The sequence below is a fragment of the Onychomys torridus genome, chromosome 6 (genome assembly GCF_903995425.1).
Source record: "Onychomys torridus chromosome 6, mOncTor1.1, whole genome shotgun sequence".
In the NCBI taxonomy this organism is placed as follows: domain Eukaryota; kingdom Metazoa; phylum Chordata; class Mammalia; order Rodentia; family Cricetidae; genus Onychomys; species Onychomys torridus.
The window spans coordinates 80,991,588-81,014,129 of NC_050448.1; the positions used below are offsets into that span (position 1 = coordinate 80,991,588).

At 37.4% G+C, this 22,542-nt stretch overlaps 1 protein-coding gene across 5 annotated transcripts in view; it reads right to left on the bottom strand.

The window, feature by feature from the left end:
• Cept1 (choline/ethanolamine phosphotransferase 1) overlaps positions 1–22,525 on the bottom strand; it is a 42,242-nt gene extending 19,717 nt beyond the window's left edge. The window contains exons 1-6 of one of the 5 annotated variants that reach the window (XM_036189651.1): positions 22,448–22,525; positions 21,669–21,795; positions 20,736–20,926; positions 14,591–14,996; positions 8,795–8,942; positions 6,545–6,686 (exon numbers count right to left, since the gene is read on the bottom strand). In XM_036189651.1, coding sequence (XP_036045544.1) covers positions 6,545–6,686; positions 8,795–8,942; positions 14,591–14,929 — 629 coding nt within the window. In that variant the 5' untranslated portion in view covers positions 14,930–14,996; positions 20,736–20,926; positions 21,669–21,795; positions 22,448–22,525. The other 4 variants (XM_036189652.1, XM_036189653.1, XM_036189649.1 and 1 more) reach the window with 4 other exon arrangements.
• Positions 22,526–22,542: the final 17 nt, after the last annotated feature.

The window sequence follows — 22,542 nt, forward strand, 5'->3', positions numbered from 1 at the left end:
AATACGAAAAATAGAGTTTTCAGACTACCGGTAGAATATATTTAACTATGGGGGTAAAAGGTATAAATTTATTTAATAGAAATAAATTTTTATGGTATCATTTGTTGTTAAAATAAACACAAAATCTTAATAGTACAGACTGAAAAATGCAATAAAGATATTGCAGAAGCCAATCTTCCACCTAATTATAAGTACACTATAAATAATGTCATAAAATTAGTACACTCTCAGATTTTGTAAGTAATGAGAAGCTCAGAAATCACCTAATGTTAAACTCACATTAGGGCTGATGATGTAGCTAAGGACAAGAGCACTTACCTCGCATGAAAAGGCTCTGGGTTCAATCCCTAGCACCCAACAAAACAAGCAAGCAAGCAAGCACACACACAAACACACACACACACACACACACACACACACACACACACACACACAAAACCCCTCAGGAGCACTTGAATCAAAATATGCTGGCCTGTGTTGGTTAGTTTTACTTCAATTTGACGCAAGTTAGATTCATCTGAGAAAACGGAACCTCAATTGAGAAAATGCCTCTATCAGAATGGCCAGTAGAAAAGTCTGTGCAGCATTTTCTTGATTAAGGATTTATGCAGGAGGGCCCAGCCTACAGGGGACAGTACTACCCCTGGTGAGGTAGTCCTTAATTGTATAAGAAAGCAGGCTGAACAAGTGGCACTCTCCTACTGCCTCTGCTTCAGTCCCTGCCTCCACGTTCCTGCCTGACCTTGCCTTCAGATGGACTAAGTCATAAGATGAAATAGGCCCTTTCCTCTACAAGTTGCTTTTAGTTATGGCCTTTATCACATCAATAGAAAGAAAACTAAGAGATGGCCTGAGTTTAAATTATAACCCCTCCTCTTTTGTTTATTTGTTTCTCTGTCCCCAAACAATAATTCAGCAAATGTTCCGCCAACTATGGTGCTGCACTCCTGTAATTCTGGCACTTGCGAGGCTGAGGCAAAAGGATGGCCATGAGTTTGAGGCCTGACTGTTCACAGTGAGTTCTAGGACAGCCTGGGCTAGAGTGATACCCTATTTCAAACAAACAAACAAACAAACAAACAAACAAAAAACCCAACGAGTTCTGCCTTTTAGAGTATGGGGGATTTTTTTAAGGCCAATGCTTTGCATGTAGTTTCTATTAAAAGATTAAGGTAACTCCAATGATTTACAAGCATATTTCACTAAAAATGATTTTTCTGGGCATGATAGCACACATCTTTAATCCCAGTACTCAAGAGGAGGAACAGGTGGATCTCTGTGATTTTGAGTCCAGCCTGGTCTACATAGTGAGTTCCAGGCTAGCCAATGTAGCCAGGGCCATATGGGAAGAGCCTATCTCAATAAATATATAACTTTAATTCTATACACACATCTCTGTAGGGTATCAATCTAAAAACACCTAGATATAGAGGGTTTAAGAATTAGGAGGAGAAATAAGAACATGCATGTAATCTAAATCATAACCATTTAAAAATGATTACAAATGAGCTTCAATTCACAATACTTCTCTTTTAAAATACAATTGCTGTGATAAATGGGAAAGGAATACAATATATTTCACAGCACACAATGTTTCTTTGTCTCAGGATACAGAAAGAATTCCATTCACTTCCAGTACTTCTGTAGCATCTGGCACCACCTAACCCCATGTCATTTGCAGGGACTTAGTATTTCTGTTCTTCTATGTCAACTCAACACATTTCTTCTCTCACCAGCCTAGCTTTCCTATTGAGTTCTCTGACTTCATCTTTCCCCCCAATCCTTCACATCAAGGGCAATAAAAATGTAAAGAGCTAAGCTAATCTTGAATGAGTGTGAGAGAATAGCACAGTCTAAGAGGACTGTGATACAAGGGGTCTGTCTAGATGTTAGTGTCACTACCATTTTCTGTGGAAGGCAGATTTTAGCTGTGACCATGGCATTGAAAGATGTAGCTCATACATTTCAGAAATATGTGTCCAAAGCATGTTTTTTTCCTTACAATGCTAGATTTTAAATGGAAATTATTTAGTCACAGATGAATTAAAATCCTTTAAAAAATGACTTCTTATATTCAGAGGCCAGGAGAAGGTGTCAGATCTCATAGAGATGAAATAACAGGTGGTTGGTTGCAAGCTGCCAGGCAGGAGTGCTGGGAACCAAAATCTGGTCCTTTGAAAGAGCAGCACACACTTTTAATCAGTAAGCCATCTCTCTATCCCTGATGAACTAAAATTTTTTACTTATATTTTTTCAAGACAGTATGAACTTAAAACTGGAACTAAAAACATTAACATAAAAGAGACTAAAAAGAACAAAAATATCTTTTTATTTTTTGCTTAATTTTTTTAAGATAGATTCCCTGTATGTAGCCCAGGCTGGCTCTGAGCTTCCAATCTTCTTCCCTCAGCTACCCAAGTCCTGGCATGCACCATCATGTCCATCTCCCCAAACTTATTTGGCAAATATTTTATTTTATAAGGTTACTGAAAGCATAAACACCTGAATTTATTAAATGTAAAAGAGAAATGTTCTGGCTCCCACTCACCCAAGTATAAATGATACTGAAACAACTAAAAAGTATTCAAAAATAATATTTCTCATGTTGAGACTACTTTCATTTTCCCCAAGAAAAAGTAAAAACAAGCTATATCTAAAAATTTTACTTAAACTACAGATGAGAACTAACTTTGGCCTTTGTTAAGCAAAAAGAAATTATCTTTCATGTATACAAAATTGACTAAATTTAATCTAACCTACACTTATTATATATGGCCATGAGAAAAACATGTGAATGCTAACAGTACTTTGGAGAGCTTTATGTATTCTATATCCTCTAATTTACTGGTTTTTTGATGAGTAGCTCCTTATATGTAAATTATTAATGGCATTTTTCCATGAACGCTAAAGCTCATTTTTGCTTTGTAAAGGAAATTCAGTATTACTTCAATGTCGTTGTACAATTTCCCTTATGACATTTATTTAATTTAGGCATTATATCTACATTGACCTCAATACTACCAGGTATTTACTAAATTAATTTTGGGCAGTATTAGGGAATTGAACTCAAGACTTCAGGTATTCTAGGCAAACTTTCTACCACTCAGCGATATGTCTATCCTAGAATACTTGCAGTCTTGTATCTCGAGCTATCTTGCTCTACAAATCATTCTTATTTTCTCTACTTCTCAGTAATTCCATCTATGTTTTAGTGATTTCTTCTGCATGCTTAATTTGGTGTATATGTGTCCTTTGTCCTCTCTTTTTATTAGGCATGCATTTCATAAATAACATGGAGAGTGTAACTAGAAGTTAACTTGCTTATCTCACTACAATCTACCCCTACTCCACCACTACACAGAAACTACTATGGATAGCTCATATTGCCAAACTCAGCATTTACTTTTCTGTCCTCATTTTGAGTCCTAGCAGCACTGAGCATCATTCTTTTTTGAAATTCATCTATCTCCCTACTGTTCATTCCAACAAGAATCCTCCCACTTTGACTATTAACTTTCATAGCCTTCTTTCAAAGCCCTCTCCCTGTTTTCTGTCATTCTTATTCTATTCACATGTATAGCATCCCTTGCATACATTTTCTGGGTAGAATTTGTATATGTCTCTCTCCACTTTCCATACACCCTCCAAACAAAACGAAACTGTGGGGAAGTCATTGTAGTATCTGCCTTTTTATTCATTCCCTGCACCTAGTGACAGACTATATCCTACAGTGTCTACCTCTAAAGTCTTTCTCCAACCTGCCTCTTTCCCTACAAGTACATTGCATGCCGTTCTAGGCCAGCTTGGTCTACAGAGTGAGTTCCAGGACAGCCAGGGCTACACAGAGAAACCCTATTTCTAAAGAAAAGAATATTGCCATTGTGTTAGTGTTGGCTTTACAGCACCTCATATTAATGATGCTGATCTTACTAGAGGTCTCTTAGGGTCTTTTTGCTTTTGTCACAGCTGACCTTAGTTACTCTCCATCACACTACCAGACTGACCTTTCTAAAGGTACTTTTGTCATTTCCCAGCTTTAGGTTCTGCAAAAGTTCCCTGCAGATCCAGATAAACGCCACATTTCTTGGCAAAGCAGAAAAGGCAGAAAAGAATTTCTGAATCTTTGCCAGTCTTATCTCTGCTACTCCCTTACAGTAACCTTATGATCCAACCACATGGGACTGAATAAGTGTTTCCCAAATACGTACTTTATCACAGGAAAATCTAAGACTGCAAGATATAAAGCCATGATAGTAAACTCTTCCTAAGACCACTTTTTTTTAACCACTTTCATAATTCTTTCTCATTCTCATTCTCATTCTCTCTCTCTCTCCCTCTCTCTCTCTCTCTCCCTCTCCCTCTCCCTCTCCCTCTCCCTCTCCCTCTCCCTCCCTCTCTCTCTCTCTCTGTTCAGTTCCTACACTATAGGACTAGTGTTACATTACTTGAAAGGGAAAGAGAAAACTGAAAGGGACTGGTTGGTAAATAAGGTTACAGTTAAATCCAACTAAGATTCAGCACACAAATTACTCCTCCCCTAAATCCAAAGACCACCAAAATCCTGAAACAATTAGCAATGAAAACATTAATGATATGAAAGATAACACCAGTATCACTAAAACTTACAACTGAAATTAAGAAAAAAAAAATCAAATGATCTTGGAATTTTTAAAAACATTTTGTGGTTTTACCTAAAACAGTAAAAGACTGTGAAATATTTTAAGACAAAGATTCTGAAAACAAAGCAACTGTACACATTCAACTACTGCTTTCTTTAAATTAGAATTCGTCAACATTTTCTAAGCACAGATCATTTCATAATTGATGAATGCATACAAAAATTTTCACATTGACATTTATGCCACCTTCAGATAGACCTTGAACATAGTCTCTAAATCTGTTTACTCAAAGAATTTTCTCCTAGAAAATTAGCACCAAAATTATTAGTAACCATTTATTTTATTACGTTCTACTTAAAAGTTGTATAAGAATTTACTCTTACTGTGAGCTTGTACCTTAATCTGTTTAGTCATTTTTAATGGTCCCAATGGCCCCTAAGTTCTATTTTTAAGACAAAAATTGCCGGGCGGTGGTGGCACACGCCTTTAATCCCAGCACTGGGGAGGCAGAGCCAGGCAGATCTCTGTGAGTTCAAGGCCAGCCTGGGCTATCAAGTGAGTTCCAGGAAAGGCGCAAAGCTACACAGGGAAACCCTGTCTCAAAAAACAAACAAACAAAAAAAAAAATTTAGCAAAAATCACATGAACTGAGTTTGTAGTGAGCAACTGAAATTGTAACTAGTCTAGCCTTTTTAATGCCTTTTAATACTAATCCTACTGAGGATCTAAATAAGTAAGCAAGTAAATAAATAAAACAAACCATTAGGGATTCAGGGACTAGGTTAAAATGTTTTGTAGTCATCAGACTACTTTTATTTTGTATTCATGAATACAGCTTTTTCTCAAAAATTTTTTATTTATCCCAAACCAAAAAGAAATAATAAACAGGATTTATAATTAATCAATTAAAAACCAGATGGTGGGGACTGGAGAGATAGCTCAGTGGTTAAAAGCACTGACTAGTCTTCCAGAGGACTTGGGATGGATCCCTAGTACCCACAAGGTGTCTCACAACCATCTGTCACTAAAGTTCCAAGGGATCTGAATGCATGTGGCACACAGATATATATGCAGGCAAAACATCCCACAGATCAAATAAAATAAATAAATCTAACAACAACAAAACACAAAAACCTAGATGGTGAATGCCATCCTTAACCATATCCCAAGACTACTCATTAATCATTATGAAAAAGTACTGATCAACAGGTGGGCACTCTTCATTCAGGTCACAAGACATTCATCTATTCCTTTTTTAAATTCTCAGACATTTTGTTAGCAGCAAAAATAAATAAATAAAAGCCTAAATAGTGTGCTATCAAATACATTATTTTTGTACATTTGTAAGTAAACAGTATAAAATACTGAAACCTAATTAAACTATGACATTAAAAAAAAAAGACCTGTTGTTTACTCTCAAAAACTCATCCTTTTCTTCAAAAACTTTTATTTTTAGTCATGTGATGATGTGTGAGTATTTCCCAGAAGAGGGTGTCAGATCCGATGGAGCTGGAGTCAAGGTGGTTTGGCCACCTGACATGGATGGCAGGATCTGAACACAGGTCATCTAGAAGAGCAGTTCATGCTTTAACCACTGCATTAGCTCTCCTGTTCTGAAACTCTCTTGAAAACAATCTTTACATGTCAAAATAAAACATGGAATTCAGTGGAAAAAACAGAAGGATAAAAAAGTGAATTGGGAAAGAGCTGTGGTATTGAGTGCGGAGCTACTGCTTTTCATTCTACTTTAAAAATGCTGACTGGATGATTTTGGCACTTCTTTCCCAAAGGAGTACAGACAGACATACAACAGAGAGAAAACAGTTTTAAATAGCTGACTTGATCAATTCTTGATACTTAATATCTGTAAGCAACATTCTCCATATTTGAAAGCAAGGACAAAATTACCATTAAGTATTACTTACATTCCAAATCGCAATGTTCCAGAAACATATGTTTGCCAGTGTGCACAATAGAACATGAATGTCCCAGCAAAACAGCAAAAAAACATCCAGTCAGGATTTGTCCCGAGTTGCACTGCAATACAAGTTCCAAGAACCACAAAAACTGCAGAAGAAAAATGAAACTGAATGGCATCAATAATATCAACTGAGCTGACAATCATCTTAGGTGAGATAATCTACTTCTTTCATTTACATCTTTTACACCATAATTTCAATGTCTTTTTTTTTTCTTTTTTAACTAAATCACTCAGCTGAAGTGAAGTTCTCAAAGAAACTAGACTACTTCAGCATGTTTTCAAGAATCCCCATGTTTAGTTACAGTAGTATTTAATGAGTAGTAAAACATTTCAGGGTGCTGTCCATGCTACCAAGCACAATCCTACCTCGGCACTAGGGAAGCTAAGGAGGAGGATAGAGTTCTAAGCTGGCCTTAGCTACAATGGAATATCCTGTCTCAAAACAATAAAAATCAGGAACTGGAGCGATAGCTCATTGGTCAAGAGCACACACTGATCTTGCAGAGGACCTGAATTTGTTTATAATGCTCATTTTGGGTGATTCACAACCTAGCTTGAGGGGTCTGACACCCCCTTCTGGCCTCTGAAGGGAGCTGCGGTCTCTCACATACATATACATCCCAATTTTAAAAACAACATAAACAAACCCCACAAAAAAGCATAAACTCTTTAAGCACAGAGTCAAAAACAAACAAACAAAAACAACCAACCAATCCAGAGAGCTTCAATAACCATCAGAGGGATTAGAAAACTGTCTTTTCTTCTTTAGCAGCTATCATTATGTGTAATGTTTAGGAAAAAAGATTTTCTGTATGTCTGAAACTCAAACTACAATGTAAAATGACATTTCAAATTACAAAAATAAAACTTTTGGCATTCCATAATTTCTTCATTAAATTCTAATAGTCTTTCAAGTTACTCAACCAGTTTTCATTCAGTGGGAAGTTTGAGTTTTCCTTAATCTGACTTATTTAGCTGCTCTTCTTCCTTAAAAAGCAAGCTACCATAAGGACACACAGAAGTAATGATTTTGATACACAAATCTGGACTCAATTTAAGACTATCAAGACTTAAAAAATAGTATTTTAAATGTTGCGCCAAATGATAGAACTACTGAAGAATTAAAATAGTGAGGGAAATACCCCTGTTAGGAAGACTAGCTAGAAATTAATATCACTTTTTTGTTTGTGATTTTGAGATAGGACCTTGTTATGGAGTCCTGGCTGGCCTAAAGCTTTCTCCATAGTTCATGCTGACCTCATACTCACACTCTTCCTCTCAGGTGATGGGACTGTTAGGTGTATACCACAATGCCCACCTCAATTTCATTTCTAAACTTTTCCTCCTAAAAATGCACTCAAGTATTATTTTAAAACTTGCAACATACTATAAACACAGACTACAGACATATCACCTATACTTCAACTAGACTAACTGAACCCACTGCCAGCACTTTTCCTTCTAGCCTTTTAAAAAAATTGTATAACAGTATGTTTTGATATGTGTACACATTGTGAAAGGGTTATTAAAATTAAGAAAATGAATCTAGTCATTACCTTTGTGGTGTAAACACCTAAAATCTACTAGTAAATTATCAATATACAACACAATATTAATTGTAGTAATCATGCTATATATTATATCTCCAGACTTGATCACACCAGTCTTTTGATTCTGGCTCTTATTATATATTTATAATTCAAATGTATAATATACTCTTAACTATCAACACTTAGGATTCATTTAATTACAAGGTCATGGACTATCAGTCACCCACTATTGTACTTTTATCCAAAACCATGAGATATGGGACAATGATAATTATACTCTACTATTTTAAAAAGAAAAGGTCCTCAGCTAGAGGTGGTAGTAGAGGGCTTGTCTAGCCTAGCATATGTAAGGCCCTAGGTTTGAACTCCAAGCACTAGGGAAAAAACAAAAACAAAAAACCCAACCAAAATCAATACTTAAGAGTCAAAAATAAAAACAAGTAAGTTTATGTTCTAAATCTTCCAATAACATGAACAATGAACAAGCATTAAACAGAACCCCAAGTCTCAAAAATAAATAAATAAATAAAAAATAAACCACTAAAACTTAAAACCATCTGTTTGGGAACTAACTAAATTTATTCCAACACTTAACACATTGTTTCCATCAGTTAATAATTCTCAGAATTAAAAAGGAACAATACCTGTTGATAGCGAGTCACAGCCATGATCAAAAAGTTCTCCCAAAGGAGAGCTACTATTGGTTCTTCTTGCCTGTTTCCCATCTATAGCATCCAAAGACTGGTAGATGAAAAGGCCACATGCACAAGCAATGTATGCCCAGAGAGGTGCCTGTGAAATCAATGGAAACAGAAAAGCAACAACACTCAGATACTTCATTACCTAGGCTTTGCTAAAATATTTCTTTAACAGCAGATACTTAAATCTTCATTTCAATCACATTTACTGAGTGTGTATGTGACATGTGGAGGTCAGAGGTTCTTTCCTTCCACCATGGGAGTCCAGGATTTGAACTCAGGTCTTCAGACTGAGGCAACTGCTTTTACCCATTAAGCCCATCTTGGCAGCCCAATTTCTCTTCATTTCTAGAGAAGTACTCCTGGTTGAAAGCTGTGGGAGATGATGTGAGCACTAAATAATAAAGAACTTATTGAAGCTTGAAGTAACTGGGATTGTTAGAATTAAATTCCCTGTTTTTAAGAGTGCTCAAGAAGGTCTCCGTTAATTCAATACATCTCCCGTGTCTCTGGGTTCTGTAACCAAGGGATTCAACCAGCCAAAGTTCTAAAACATAAAAATCTGCATCTATACCCATTTGTCGTATTTTCTTAAGTAATACCACACATAGGTAGTCTAGAGATTGTTTACAGAATATGAAAGTGTGTGTGTAGATTATATGTGCACTCTACACAATGTTAGTAAGGGAAGGTACTTAAGCATCTGTAGACTGATTTCTGTGTGGAATCCATCCTTTACAATTCCCAAGGCATAACTGTACTTTGCAGGAATTCTACAGAACTCTCATGAGTTCTTTACTAAACTCTTCCCATTATTTAATCAATATACTAGCCTTGCATGGTAACCTGCCTATGACTAGCATTTGGGAGGTAAAAGCAGGAGAATCATGTGTTCAAGGTTAACCTTGGCTACGCGGTTAGTTGATGGCCAGCACTGGGCTTCTTGAGAATCTGTTTTCATTTTTGTTGTTCTGAAATAGGGAATCATGTAACCCAGTCTATTCCCAAATTCTCTGTGTAGCTAAGTGTGGCCTTGAATTCCTTCTGATTCTATCTTCTAAGTTCTAGGTACCTGTAAGTACCATGCCTGTAGTACCATGCCTGACCAAAATTTTTCTTATTTTTATGAGGAAGGGTCTCACAGTTCAGGTTGTTGGATCCAATTTTCTAGGTAGCCGAGGCCAGTCTAGAATTCCTGTTTCCACCTCTCTTGCAAAATCTAGGATTACAAGAGTATGTCGCCATGCATGGAAATGCTGCCCGAACAAGACACAACACCACAATAGAACTAGCATGATATCCCCTCACTTCATCAAGGAAATACGAGGTACAACAGTACTAAACACATTTCTCACTTCTCACTGAAGGACTTCTTGCTCCCAATGTGGTGAATACATACTGAAAATGTTCGAGAATGGCCAACAATACAAATATTTTTCACATTTTATCAAGCAACTATGTGGTCCTTTTAATAGCCTCAGTGTTCTAAAAGTATGGATCACCAAGAAAAAGTTTAAAAGGAGATCATTATTGTTTAATAACTAAGTTGTAAACAGATCTTTAGCAGAAAAAACCCTTTCCAGTATAGAATATACTGAATATTTTACAACTCTTGAGTATTAATACAGTGTAACTTGACAACGACTATCTATGAAAATACTGTGATGATAATAATGTTTTTCATGACCAAGACACAGGAAAATGCACAACATTTAAATCACTATTATTTTCTAAAAAAAAAAAAAAAGACAAAGTATTCTTTAAAAATATGACTACAAATATATGAAAAATAATGTTCAAGGCTTCTGTAAACCAGAGCATCTTTGCCATAGTGTTGTTCTATGAACCTTTATAAAAGCATGTTAAAAACAAGTTGCTCTCTGAAACCAGAGGTATAAACCCTAAAGGCAATATATGGTTATGTAAACACATTGAAACAGCCAAGGAACTCTTTGTGACTATGGATCTCTCTTTTGGACACAGGTCTATTGTTCCTTCTTCCGGAAATACTCAGCATTCTCTAAGTCCTATTGTTCCAACATAGTAGCCATTAGCCATATGTAAATATTTGGGTTTAAATTAATTATAATTAGGTAAAAAATTCAGCTCTTTAGTTATACTTTCAAATGCTCAAGAGTCAAGTGGCTTACTACCATCCTAGCCACATAAAGAACACTGCCACCACCACAGAAATGCTACTGAATAGCTCTGCTTTGGAGAACTAAAAACATAGGGCCTTTTGCACCTACATAGGATTTTAATGAGCTAGAGTGTTACTATGAAAACAGAGATGACTTCAACTATTACTATGAACACAATGTCAGGAAACAGCAAAATAACAATTAAATTTTAAAAAAGGACAGATTAGTTAAATATGTGAAAATATCTAACATTTAATTACTTTTTTCTCATTTCCATTATTTTACAGCTCTTGGGTATTTTTATTTTTAAAGAAAGCCTCCTATTCCAGGTGCGGTCTCGAGTAAGTTGAAAGCCAGGTAAAGAAAGGAACACATGTATCAGTCAAGTATCATTAACTGAGATATGTAGGTTAGGAAGGCAATTTGCAAAATGGGATAGAAATGCAAGGATAGTAAGGAAAGGTAGGTGTGAGAGTTAATTATCACTGTCAAATGACTGGATTTAGAATCATCCTGGAAACATATCCTTGGGTGTATCTATGAGACTGTTTCCAAAATGGTTAATTGAGGAGGGCGGACCAGATCCACCCCAGATATGGGTGGCAGTACCCCATGCACTGGGATCCCAGACTAAGAAGGAAATGAAGGAAGGTAGCTGGGCAACAAACAGCATTCACATCTCTCTGCTTCCTGGCTGCGGATGCAACGTGACTGGCTGCCTCACATTTCTGCCACCACCACATCAGACTTCACCTTTAGTCTATGTGCCAAAATAAGTCCTTTGGTTGCCTTTGCCAGGCACTCTGTCACAGCAATGAGAAAAGTAACTGATACAGCAAAGAGTAAGATTTTTACTTCTCCTTTACATCTTTTTTCTTTGGGTTTCTACTACTTTCTCTTCTCTTTTGAATAGCAATAGAGATTAACTGTGCAGAGATATTGTGAATGTGCTATCTTAGTTTTCATTTTTCTATGCTGAAAAGTAAACAAGTGATTTTAGTGAGTTAAATCAAAAGCACAAGACAGGAACAAAAACAAATGAGTAAAAGAAAAACCTCATGGTTATATGACAAAAAAACGTACTGAAATTCAACAAAAGTCTTGTTATTGTAACTGAAAATGTTCTCACTCCATAGCCCAGGATAGACTGGAAATGGAGACCCCCCTGCCTTCACCTCTCAAAGGCTGGGATTACAAGCACCACCATACTCTACAAATCGATATCTGGTTATTATTTATTCCTTTTTCTCTTCCTGCTCTTATAGCACTGCTGGCAACTCAATAAAACTCACTTGTAACAGGACAGCTCAATTTTAATTTTCATGTGTATAAAACAGGTAATACTACCTTCCTTTATCTGTCTTGCATGGCAAGAATAACTTAAGCATACTATCTACATAAAGCTGTAAAAATAACCCAGCATAAGTTCTGGCACTGAAACCTAAGCATGAGCTGAGCATGGTGGCAAGCACTTGCGATGGCAGCACTTGCCAGGCATGAGCGAGGGGACAACTGAGAGTGCTCAAGGCCAACCTGGTCTACACAGTGGGGTGAAACAAAGGGAGGCGCTAGCTAAAAAGCAAAAACACTTCTAAAAACACAATGTGAGACCCCCTGGAGCTGGAGTTACAGGTGGTTGTATGCTGCCAGATTTCGGTGCTAAGACCCTAATTATGAAAGAGTAATGTGTCTTAACCACTGAGCAACCTCTCTAGCCCAAAAATGTGAAATCAAAAAACAGCAGTAAAACAAAAGCCTAGTAGGTATGGTAGCACATTCTTGTAATCATAGTTATAAAGAATATTCTGTCTCAACAAACAAACAACCAACAACAAAACCTAAACCCAACAACAAAAGCTACTAAGCTACTAAGCTAATCTAAGCTACTAAGCTGATAAAATGTAAATATTTTAGTAACAAACAGGTCAAGGTAATATTTTGGTATTCCATTTATAAAAGAGAATTTTAAAAAAGATTAACTTATTTTCTTTGCCCATCTACCAAGAGTTTCCTTTTCCTAACAAAAGCAAGTCCTGCTAAAGTCATTCAAATGAACTTCATTTCTACTAGAAAGATTGATATCTACATACATGCAGAGGGTCTGGAGGGAAGAAAAGAAGAATTGATGTAATTTTGTTATAATTCCAAAAGAATCAAATACAACAAAATAAAACTTTTCTGGGTGCTAAATTTACAGAACCTTTGATTTTAAAATATGAATAAAACACAAAAACCTCAATAGGGACTTGGATGTTTAGTCTACATATTACGTACCATAAAAGAAATCAGAAATGGGTAGGGGTTGTAAGAAAAAAAGTTATAAACTTAACCTCTTTGGCCAAACAAAACAATACTCAGTTTTTATCCCCCTAGTACTGTATGCTGGACATACTGAATTCATTAATTCTCACAATGCTACAAATCAGATTCAGACAGATAAAGTGTTAAGAGACTTTTTGTATATTACTGACAATCTCGGGGATGATAGACCTGTCACAGAATAGCCACAACCTACTTTAATATTTTAGCTAAGTCTAATAAGTATTTCTACCATGCAGCTTTGAGGGACATTACCCCTCCATGCAAAACACAGAAAGAGTGCTGTAGTCATTTTCCACCTCAAGTCTTCCTCACAATAATTCTGAAACTTCCCTGGGATCAGAGGATTTCCTATTCTGTACTCAAGTACATCCAAATCACTTAAGAAAACTGTAACAGAAAAGTATCACAGGCAACCATGGTTACCTAGTACATTCTGTGGTGTTCAACAAATGATGAGTGTTTGAGTCACTTAAACCTTCTCTTACTCCTTGATCTTCTTTCTAGATCTGGTTTAGGATTATTAGACTCCTTCCATTGCAATCAACAACCTACTTGCTGTTTCTTTTAAGGATTCATAATCTAGACCCCAAACCTTTGGAATTAGGAAGTCCAGGCACCTCACATGAAACAGTTCAAAGGACAAGTGATATCATTATACAATTATATTGGTTTTCGCTCTATAAATATCCTGACTGAGATACAGCCAGCTCTTTGAGAAAATGAACCAGATATGGTAGTCTGTGCTTATGATCTCATCACAGAATAGGAAGTTATGGAGTCTGAAGCCAGCCTGAGTTTTAGAGCAAAATTCTGTCTTTAAAAAAAGGAGAAACTAGAAATATATTCACACACTGTGTATGAACCATGTTTGCATAATAAAAGAGGAGTTAAAAGAAAACAAAGAGACATATGTGGAACAAATGGCCAGGTCAGGCTTGCCTTAAACCTGCTATGGAGTGACGCTTGCTTCCAACTCATGATCGTTCTGTCTCAGCCTTAGTGTTGGGTCACAGGTATCTGACACAACACATGGCTGCGAAAAACACTTTTGCAAAGACTTTTGTCATGCCATCTCAAATACCTTTTCAAGTTTCTGATAAGCAACAGTAGTATACAAAGTAGGAAGGACTTATGCAATTCATTAAAGTATGATAGAATAAACATAGTTAACAAACAGCTATGAGAATATTTTGCCTTTATATAAAATGATCTAAGAATCCCAATTACAATGTTTCTGGACTATAACAAATATTACTGTTGTTAAGGCATTACCTCTTACCTGCTCTGTAGCTGTAGGGCAGTAGAAGACTAATAAAATAGTTGTACAGATATTTATCAATAGTCCAATGATGGTGATGAGATTTGGGGCAATCCATGAGGGTACTCTTCTAACTAGCCATTCCCAGTATCCTTGCATTAAAGGCTCAAGCAGGGACCGTCCAGCACTCTGATACCTGTGTTCTTCTAGTCGTTTTAATTGGTGTCTTGACAGTGGTGGTGTTGGTAACTGAAACAATTTATTTAATATACACCCTGTCGTACTCATATGCCCAAAGCCCACAGGGGACTCTGGGTGAGAGTCTCCACATCGTTTCCTTGTTGACCGATGCCCACTCATGGATCTTGGTTTTCTTTTACTTGGAGACAATGATTTATCTTGTTTGGTAGTCTTCTGGGCTATTTACCTGAGGAGCAGAGGAAGATACATTTATAAGTTGCTACCTATATATTACCAGTAAATTAAAAAAAAAAAAAAAAGTCAGCCTAAGACAGCTAACGGCAAACAGGAAACCCACCTAGGGACCTAATTTTAATTCTAGATCTTACTAATATGTATATAAACCTCCTTTAAGTAAAACTATGGGAATTTAATAGTCATACACTTCTATACCTTACAGCTTTTCTGATTTTGCAGCTCACAGTCCATCTTACACTGCTTCAGTTAACAATGGAATCAGATGTTAGAAACAGTCTAATCACTTTATACACAGAGGTACATACACATGTGTGTCTGGAAAATGAGGTGCTAAACTAGCAAATTAGTATGAATATTAGATGAATAACTTAGCTGAAATTATTTTTTACATGTGTGTTAGGATGCTGAGGATTAGACAGGGCCTTGCATATGCTAAGCAAGTGCTCTACCACTGAGTTACAATACGATCCTCTTAAACCACATTTTTATTTAAGGATAATAGATAATATTTATTAAGCATCTATACCCAAACTAAGAATCCTGTATAAATTAATTTCATCCTCATAAGAAATCTAGGAGGGTGGGAATGTGTGCTAATTATCCTAATTTTTACAGGAAAAAGAAACGAATATACAGAGCCTAATTAACATGTTCACACAGCAGTTAAGTGATGGTCAAACTAACACGGGTTTCCATCAAAGCTAAATTAAAAGATAAAACTTTTCCTGGTGGAAAGGGATATAGATTGTTTATAGGTGATACTGTAAAGAGAAACAAAAGTTTCGAGAACAGCACTATATACACATGTATCAGCAGGGTGCTCTGAGGAAGGGAACTAGCAAGAAAACAAAGGTAAGCGGACTATGTGACAGCCTCAAGGAACTTTGAGTACTCAGTCCCTGGAGTGCTGCACTTGAATTAGAAAAGACTACAGATAACATAATTACTATAATTAAGCATATAAGAAAATAATTATAGGAATCGTTTCAAGATTAATAGGATAGTTATATATTAATCATAATGGACAAAACAGTAAGAACAATTAAAAATTAGCAAATGATCTCAATGGTTTTAAGTGATGAGGGCTTATAGTAGGGAGATAAAAATGTCAGTACAAATGACAGTCAATTCTACTAGTAATTTCTATTTTGAAGGAACAATCAGCAGAAAGTTATTAAGGATTCAGTATAAGAGGTAGAAGAGAAGAAAAAATTCAGCAGCTAGAGATTCACGTCACTGATATCTAAAGGGGTAGCTGGGAAGTTTCTAACTTGTCATCTCTTGGGACAAGGAGTAAAAGGGGAACTGGGAACATTGGTAGTAAAGGAATACATACAACCTTCCTTTTCAAAGTCCTAGGTATTAAACTCAGAGCTTTCTACTTGATAAACAACCCTTCCACTGCCACGGTATACTCCCACCTATTTTTATAAATGGTATCACATTATGTGAGTGCAGTAGTGGCATGAATGTTGTAGTAGTAACCAACCACTCTTTGATTGGATTTAGGATCTACTCCATGAAATGGAACTTAATGCCTGGCACTGCTAGGGTGGCCAAGAACCTGAGACCAGATAGGCTATGGGCACAAGGAAAAACAAAGTACTATTTTCTGTTAAAGGAACATATCTATAAAATGACTCCTAATGACATTCCTCTATATTCATAGATCAGTGCCTTCTTCAGCCATCATCAGAGAAGCTTCTTGCAGTAGATGGGAGTTAACACAAAAACTGACAATTGGACAATGTGCAGAAAATCAGAGACTTTGAAGCGATCAGTCCTAAATGGGATGCCTTCATCAAACCCTTCCCTTTAGCTCAGAGATTTATGTGGAAGAGGAAGCAGAAAATTGTAAGAGCCAGAGGATTTCCTTGGTACAACAGAACTGATGCACATATGAATTCACAGTGACTGTGGCAGCACATACAGGGCCTGCACAGGTTCAAGCCAGATGGGAAAGTAGACATGGAGTCCCATGCCTAACGGAGAAGCTATCTGCAAAGGAAAAATTAGTTTTCTCCAATGGAGTTTCACTGGGTATATTAGTCAGACTTCAGAGTAGGCCCAGGAATAATTGGACAACACAAAATGGATGGTAGGTATTTTTGTAGACTTTTTAATCTCATTTTGCTTTTTTTTTTTTTTTTGTCATATTGGTCTACTTATATATTTTGGATTCTGTGTTTTTGTGGGTTTTGTTTACGTATTTAGTGTGAGTTTCCTGAATTTCTGTCTGTTTTTTAAAGAGAGAAAGGAGTTGGGAGAGTGGGGAGGATCTGGAAGGAGTCAGGGAGGGGAGGGGAAAAGTGTGATCAATATATATTGTATGAAAATAATTTTTTTCAATAATCAGATAGTATCTTGTTATGTTTAACTAGGTTAGTTGGCCTTGAATATACACATACTTTCCTTCCTCAGCCTCCAAAGTAGCTGGGACCACAGGTGTATGTCATTATGCCTAGTTGACATACAAAGCTTTTTGTTTGAGATGTTTTCAGTGAAATCAAGACTGTAGTTCAGGTGAGAGATGTAATTTCACTTAAAGCCAAAGTCTGAAAACAGAAAGTTCTTAAAGGGATTAAATATGGAGAGAAAGGGGAAAAAAGTAAGAATCTTGTGAGGAACCCATCATTACTGAATAGGAGCAGAAGACAAGAAGATTAACAACAAAACAAGGTAAGGATAATATTGACGGAAGGAAAACAGCAGCAGCAAAAACCCAACCGGACCTACCAAGAGGTATACTGTGATCTTCTGGTTTAAAACTATCCAAGAAGCAATATAAAGTTCCCAGAAACAGAGCACTATGGGAATTTATAATGTGATCTATGGTCTCAGGTATCTCAACAGTGGAGCTACTCAGTTGCTCTCCCCATGCCCTTCCTTTGGCAGGATCCACTTTATTCTGTCTTGGCTGAGAGCAGTAGGGGCTGCCTTATAATGGGGTAGAGAAGAGACTGAGCGGGAAGGTGGAAAAAGTTGAAGGTGGAGAGTAGCATAGACTGGAAGGACACCCTTGCACTGGATACAATGTTACTGTCACATACAGACCAGTGCCTCTTCTCTATATCCAAGGAGATATATATCTCAAATCCCAAAACTTTAATGTTACTTATGTGTTTAAAACCTCTGCCAATCCTTAATCGTGTATCTTCCATTTTTGTCTCAGAAAAAAATGTGAAGCAAAAAAAAAAAAAAAAATCTCCTCCAAAGAATAGATGCAATTTGAGCAACTGAGGTGGTGTACAAAAGCAATGTTTAAATAATGTTAAAACAAAACTATGTTATCACTTTAGATTGAAAGACAGACTAACAATCATCAAAACTCCTAGCTTTGGAGTAGTTAAACTTATTTCTTTATTCTCTGCCTCCTCCCTTCAAATTTTGACACGGGTTAGCACTCTGCATGTTCAGGCTGGCCTAGAATTTGCTAGGTAGTCCAAGTTGATCTGGGATTTTCAATCTTCCAGTCTCAGCCTCTTGAGTGTTAATATTATAGGCATCTGTCATCATGTTTGGCTATAGTAGCCAATTTTTGTATAGTTAAACTAGATGATACTTTTTTATATTTGGTAATCTACAATCAGCTCTTATGGAATTCCACTTGAAAGAAAAAGAAGTTTTGTTGGGCCCATTTTTACTTCATTGGCTCAGTGTGTTTCATTCTCATTTGTCGTTTGTTTATTGTCCTTTAAAGGCAGAACACAGAGGCTGCTAGCCTATTTTAGCACTGAACAGCTAGCTACAAGCAACTGATCCTAATGGTTTTAAGTTTAAGCATTTGGCAGGCCTAGCTGACAAACTGATAGGACTAGCTGACAAACTGATACTTTTCTTCTGAATTTTCCCATCATGACCTAATTTCTTTTAACCTTTTATTGTTCATTAAAAAAAAATACATTTTTGACAAATTGTTTCTAATTTAGCCATTATGTAAGCCATACATTTGAAAAAGGACAAAGGGTTTTTTTTAACATTTCAATTTGGCAACATTGTCTCTGTAAAGTTACTAGTAACAGCACTCTAAATGTGAACATGTGAACTCAGGTATACGCAGCCCCTGAGATACTGATGGCTACTTTACTTTCAACTCATGCCAACAACCAGAGAGGTTGCTGACACTGCTCCAGGTCACCTCCACCTTTCCTCCCGAAATCCCAAGGGCTATTGCCAATGGGAAAATAACAAAGCATGGGTTTCTGAATTAAAAGCTAACATAAGCCAAAGAATCAGATAGCAGCAAAAGGAAGTTTAGGAGAGGAAGATCAAAGAGCACGATAATGGAAATTGGGAAGACATTACAAATATTAACAAAAGGTATCTGAACTGCTTGAAATTTCTGTGTACAGTCAGGCCTATGTCCAAAAAGGTATGCAGAAAGCATCTTTTCTTACTACATAAGAAACTAAAATCATAACAAAACAAAACCCCAGCAAAGTAAAAGTTACTGCTGGTTAGCCTACAAATATACCAGTCAAAGTAGTGTTTACCACAGACAAGTTCTTAGTTCCAAATATGTCTACTACTATGTGAGTATAGTGAACAAGACACACATGGTCTAAGCTCCCACACCCAGCCAATACTAAAACCTGGTAACCAAGCAGTAACACACAAAGTATGGCAGACATACAGAAAATAAAGTGCTGAGGCAGAAAAGAGCTGGAAGTACACATTTTAAACAGTGATGGAACTCAGCAAAGAAGGAGCTGTTAGACCCAGCTCTGAAGAAAAGAAGGAACTAGGTATTTTAAGAGCAGGATAAAGAATAGTCCAAGAAATGGAGAAGGGGGCAGTAAAGTGTACCTTGTTCAGGTAGCACAAAAGGCAGCACAGAAGTATAAATCAGACAGGAAAATGAAGTCGGAAGCATCAATGACTGCGGAGGTTCATAAGCTATGGTTAAGTACTAAGATTTGATGGAAAACTACCAATGAACTTGTAACAAAACCTCCAATTTCAGAGTACTGCCTGTTAACTGAGAACAGGTTTTCATAATTACTAAAGTAATTTTAAACTATATAAAAAAAAATGGCTGCCTGTGGAAACTCAGTTTATAACATATAACAGCTACCGAAACCTTTCCACTAGTACTCAGTAAACACCCTCCCTCGAGTTACAATCTGGCTCTAGTGCCCTGCTTTCATGCAGCCCTTATCTTTCTTTGAAAATTTTTTGTTTGTAGAACTTCGTCTTTACGCCCCCATAATTCTCTCCAAGTCCCATGACCATGGAATCATTCCTGTTGTCTTAACATTCTTTTCCCCCCACAATCTTGTACTTTAGTTGACATTAAAAAGAAAACCAACACTTACTGAATATCACTCTGCTAGTATTTAATGAGCACTTGGCTGTTCTAGATCTAGAAAGATATGCCATTCTACATTCTCAAGAAGTGCAAAGGCTAGGTGAGTGGGTCTTGTCCTCAACTAAGTTGTATCATGTGGCAGGCAATGAACTTTTTGGAAGCATAAAGGGGACATGATCTGACAAAGCCATTTTTCTTGAGTAGGCATGGATATGTATGTTCAACAAAGGAATGATACTTAATGAATACATTTACTAAATTAAACCACTTTTTAAGTTTTCAAGTCTCTCACATAAAATAGCATCCCACCCATCTAATCCCTGCCATGGATGAGTGGAGTATCTGATAAATACCACATTTAAAACAACAAATGCAGAAACAGAAAACTCAACTGCTGAGCAGACCAAAAGGTAAACTTACACAATATCCAACTTGTGTGAAATTCTAGAACTTCTCTTCCTCCCCCCATGTTTAAGGGTGCCAAGTTCTTATCTGCACTGATTCAGCAGTATGTTTACAAGCTTTTCAGGGGAATCCAGTAGTAGACAGCTTGCCCACCTCTGCCACTACTAAAGAAAAATACTAATAGTGAGGCTATTAGGGAGGGGACCCTAGAACAAAGGACAAAGGAAAGAGAAAGAAAAACAGGAGCAAGAAAAGAAAATTAATAGGCTCACAAGATTAAGCTCAGCATTAACAAATAATATATTTGCTCTGTATCTTTTTTATGTATTTTATGCATCATAAAATTGTTGTTTAACATTTAACAGATGATACATAAAACAAGTTTGGAGGGAAGCTTTTTCTGTACACTTGGAAGCAAACAGTACTGTAAAACACAACTTCGATCTGGTGTTTTTCAAAAGTGAAATCTCGTGTTCCTTAAAAAGGGAAATAACTTTCATGGGGGGGGCGGGTAGGGGTGAGCCTAGAGTCTTATTCATTTTTCTGTTCTCTTAAACAGAGTGAAGCACGACCCTCAAAATGAATACCAGCACCATTTCTAGCCAGTCTAAAGAGCAAAATATGTAGCCTAGAAAAGAAAGTTCTAGACAATAAAATATAATTGGTGGAAATGCGAGAGGCAGATTTACTTAATTCGATTCTTACAAGGAAGGACTGTAAAGACCAATTGTACAGGGAATATAGTTTCTCAGCACAGAATAAATACACAGCAAAATGATTTTATAATTTCAAATTTCTGGAATTCTACAAATGCCAATAGTCTTAAATTGGTAATGTTCCAAATGTCGTATACGGTTTACCTTGTATTTGAGCCAGTCAATTCGACACTCGTATTTGACCATATCTCTGACAGTTCTAAAGTAGGAAGGAAATATTCTAACTACTCACTGATAAATAAATGTTGAAAAGCAACTACGGATTGTTGCCTGATGAGTTAGGAGTTTCAGCAAAACCATATATTCAATGGCAATGATACAACATGGCAAAAACTGGTAACAAAATGCCAAGCACTGAACTGGAAAAAAAAAAAAAATCAAACTCAGTAAATACAAGGCTTGAGGTTCAGCCAAGCGTTCCTGGGAACACAGGCAAACCCCGGCAATCTCCTTCTAAGAACGCGACTGAAATAAACTCTAGTTGGCAATCTCTGGGCTTGTCAATATGGGCTGAAATTTCTAGAAAAGTTGCTGAACAAGAAGCGTGGCCCAAGCCAGGAAACATCACCACCGCCTTCCAAAGGCAAGGCAAAGACGGCACAGGATGCTGCACGGTGCGTAGACTTGGCAGCACCGGGCCAGGAGGGTGTGGACCGGCCAGGCAAGGTCGGTTCCGCGGGGCCAGCGCCCCGGCCCTTTGCTCGCCGTGGGCCGCCCTGGGGTGCTGCCTCCCGCGACCCGCGGCTCGCAAACCGCGCAGGCGCCCCTCCACCTCCGACTCTAGAGCTCTCAGGACAGCCGGAGTCGCCCCCGCCCTCCCCACAACGCCGCGCGCGAGGCCACCCGGCGCCAGCAAGGACGGCATTTGCCTCAACTAGTCTGTCCGCAGCCACCCAGTTAGGTCCAGCCCACAGCCTCCCTGCCCTCGCTCCCCTCTTCCCGGGAGAAACGCACCCCACCACGTCCGCGACATCCCCGCCGCTTCCCCAGGCCGGGCCCCCGCAGCCTTACCCCGACCCAACCAGCACAAGCCTAGAAATAGCAACTCCGAGCCCAGCCGACTGAGTGACTGATAGGCAGCCGCACGTTCACGACACTTTCACGAT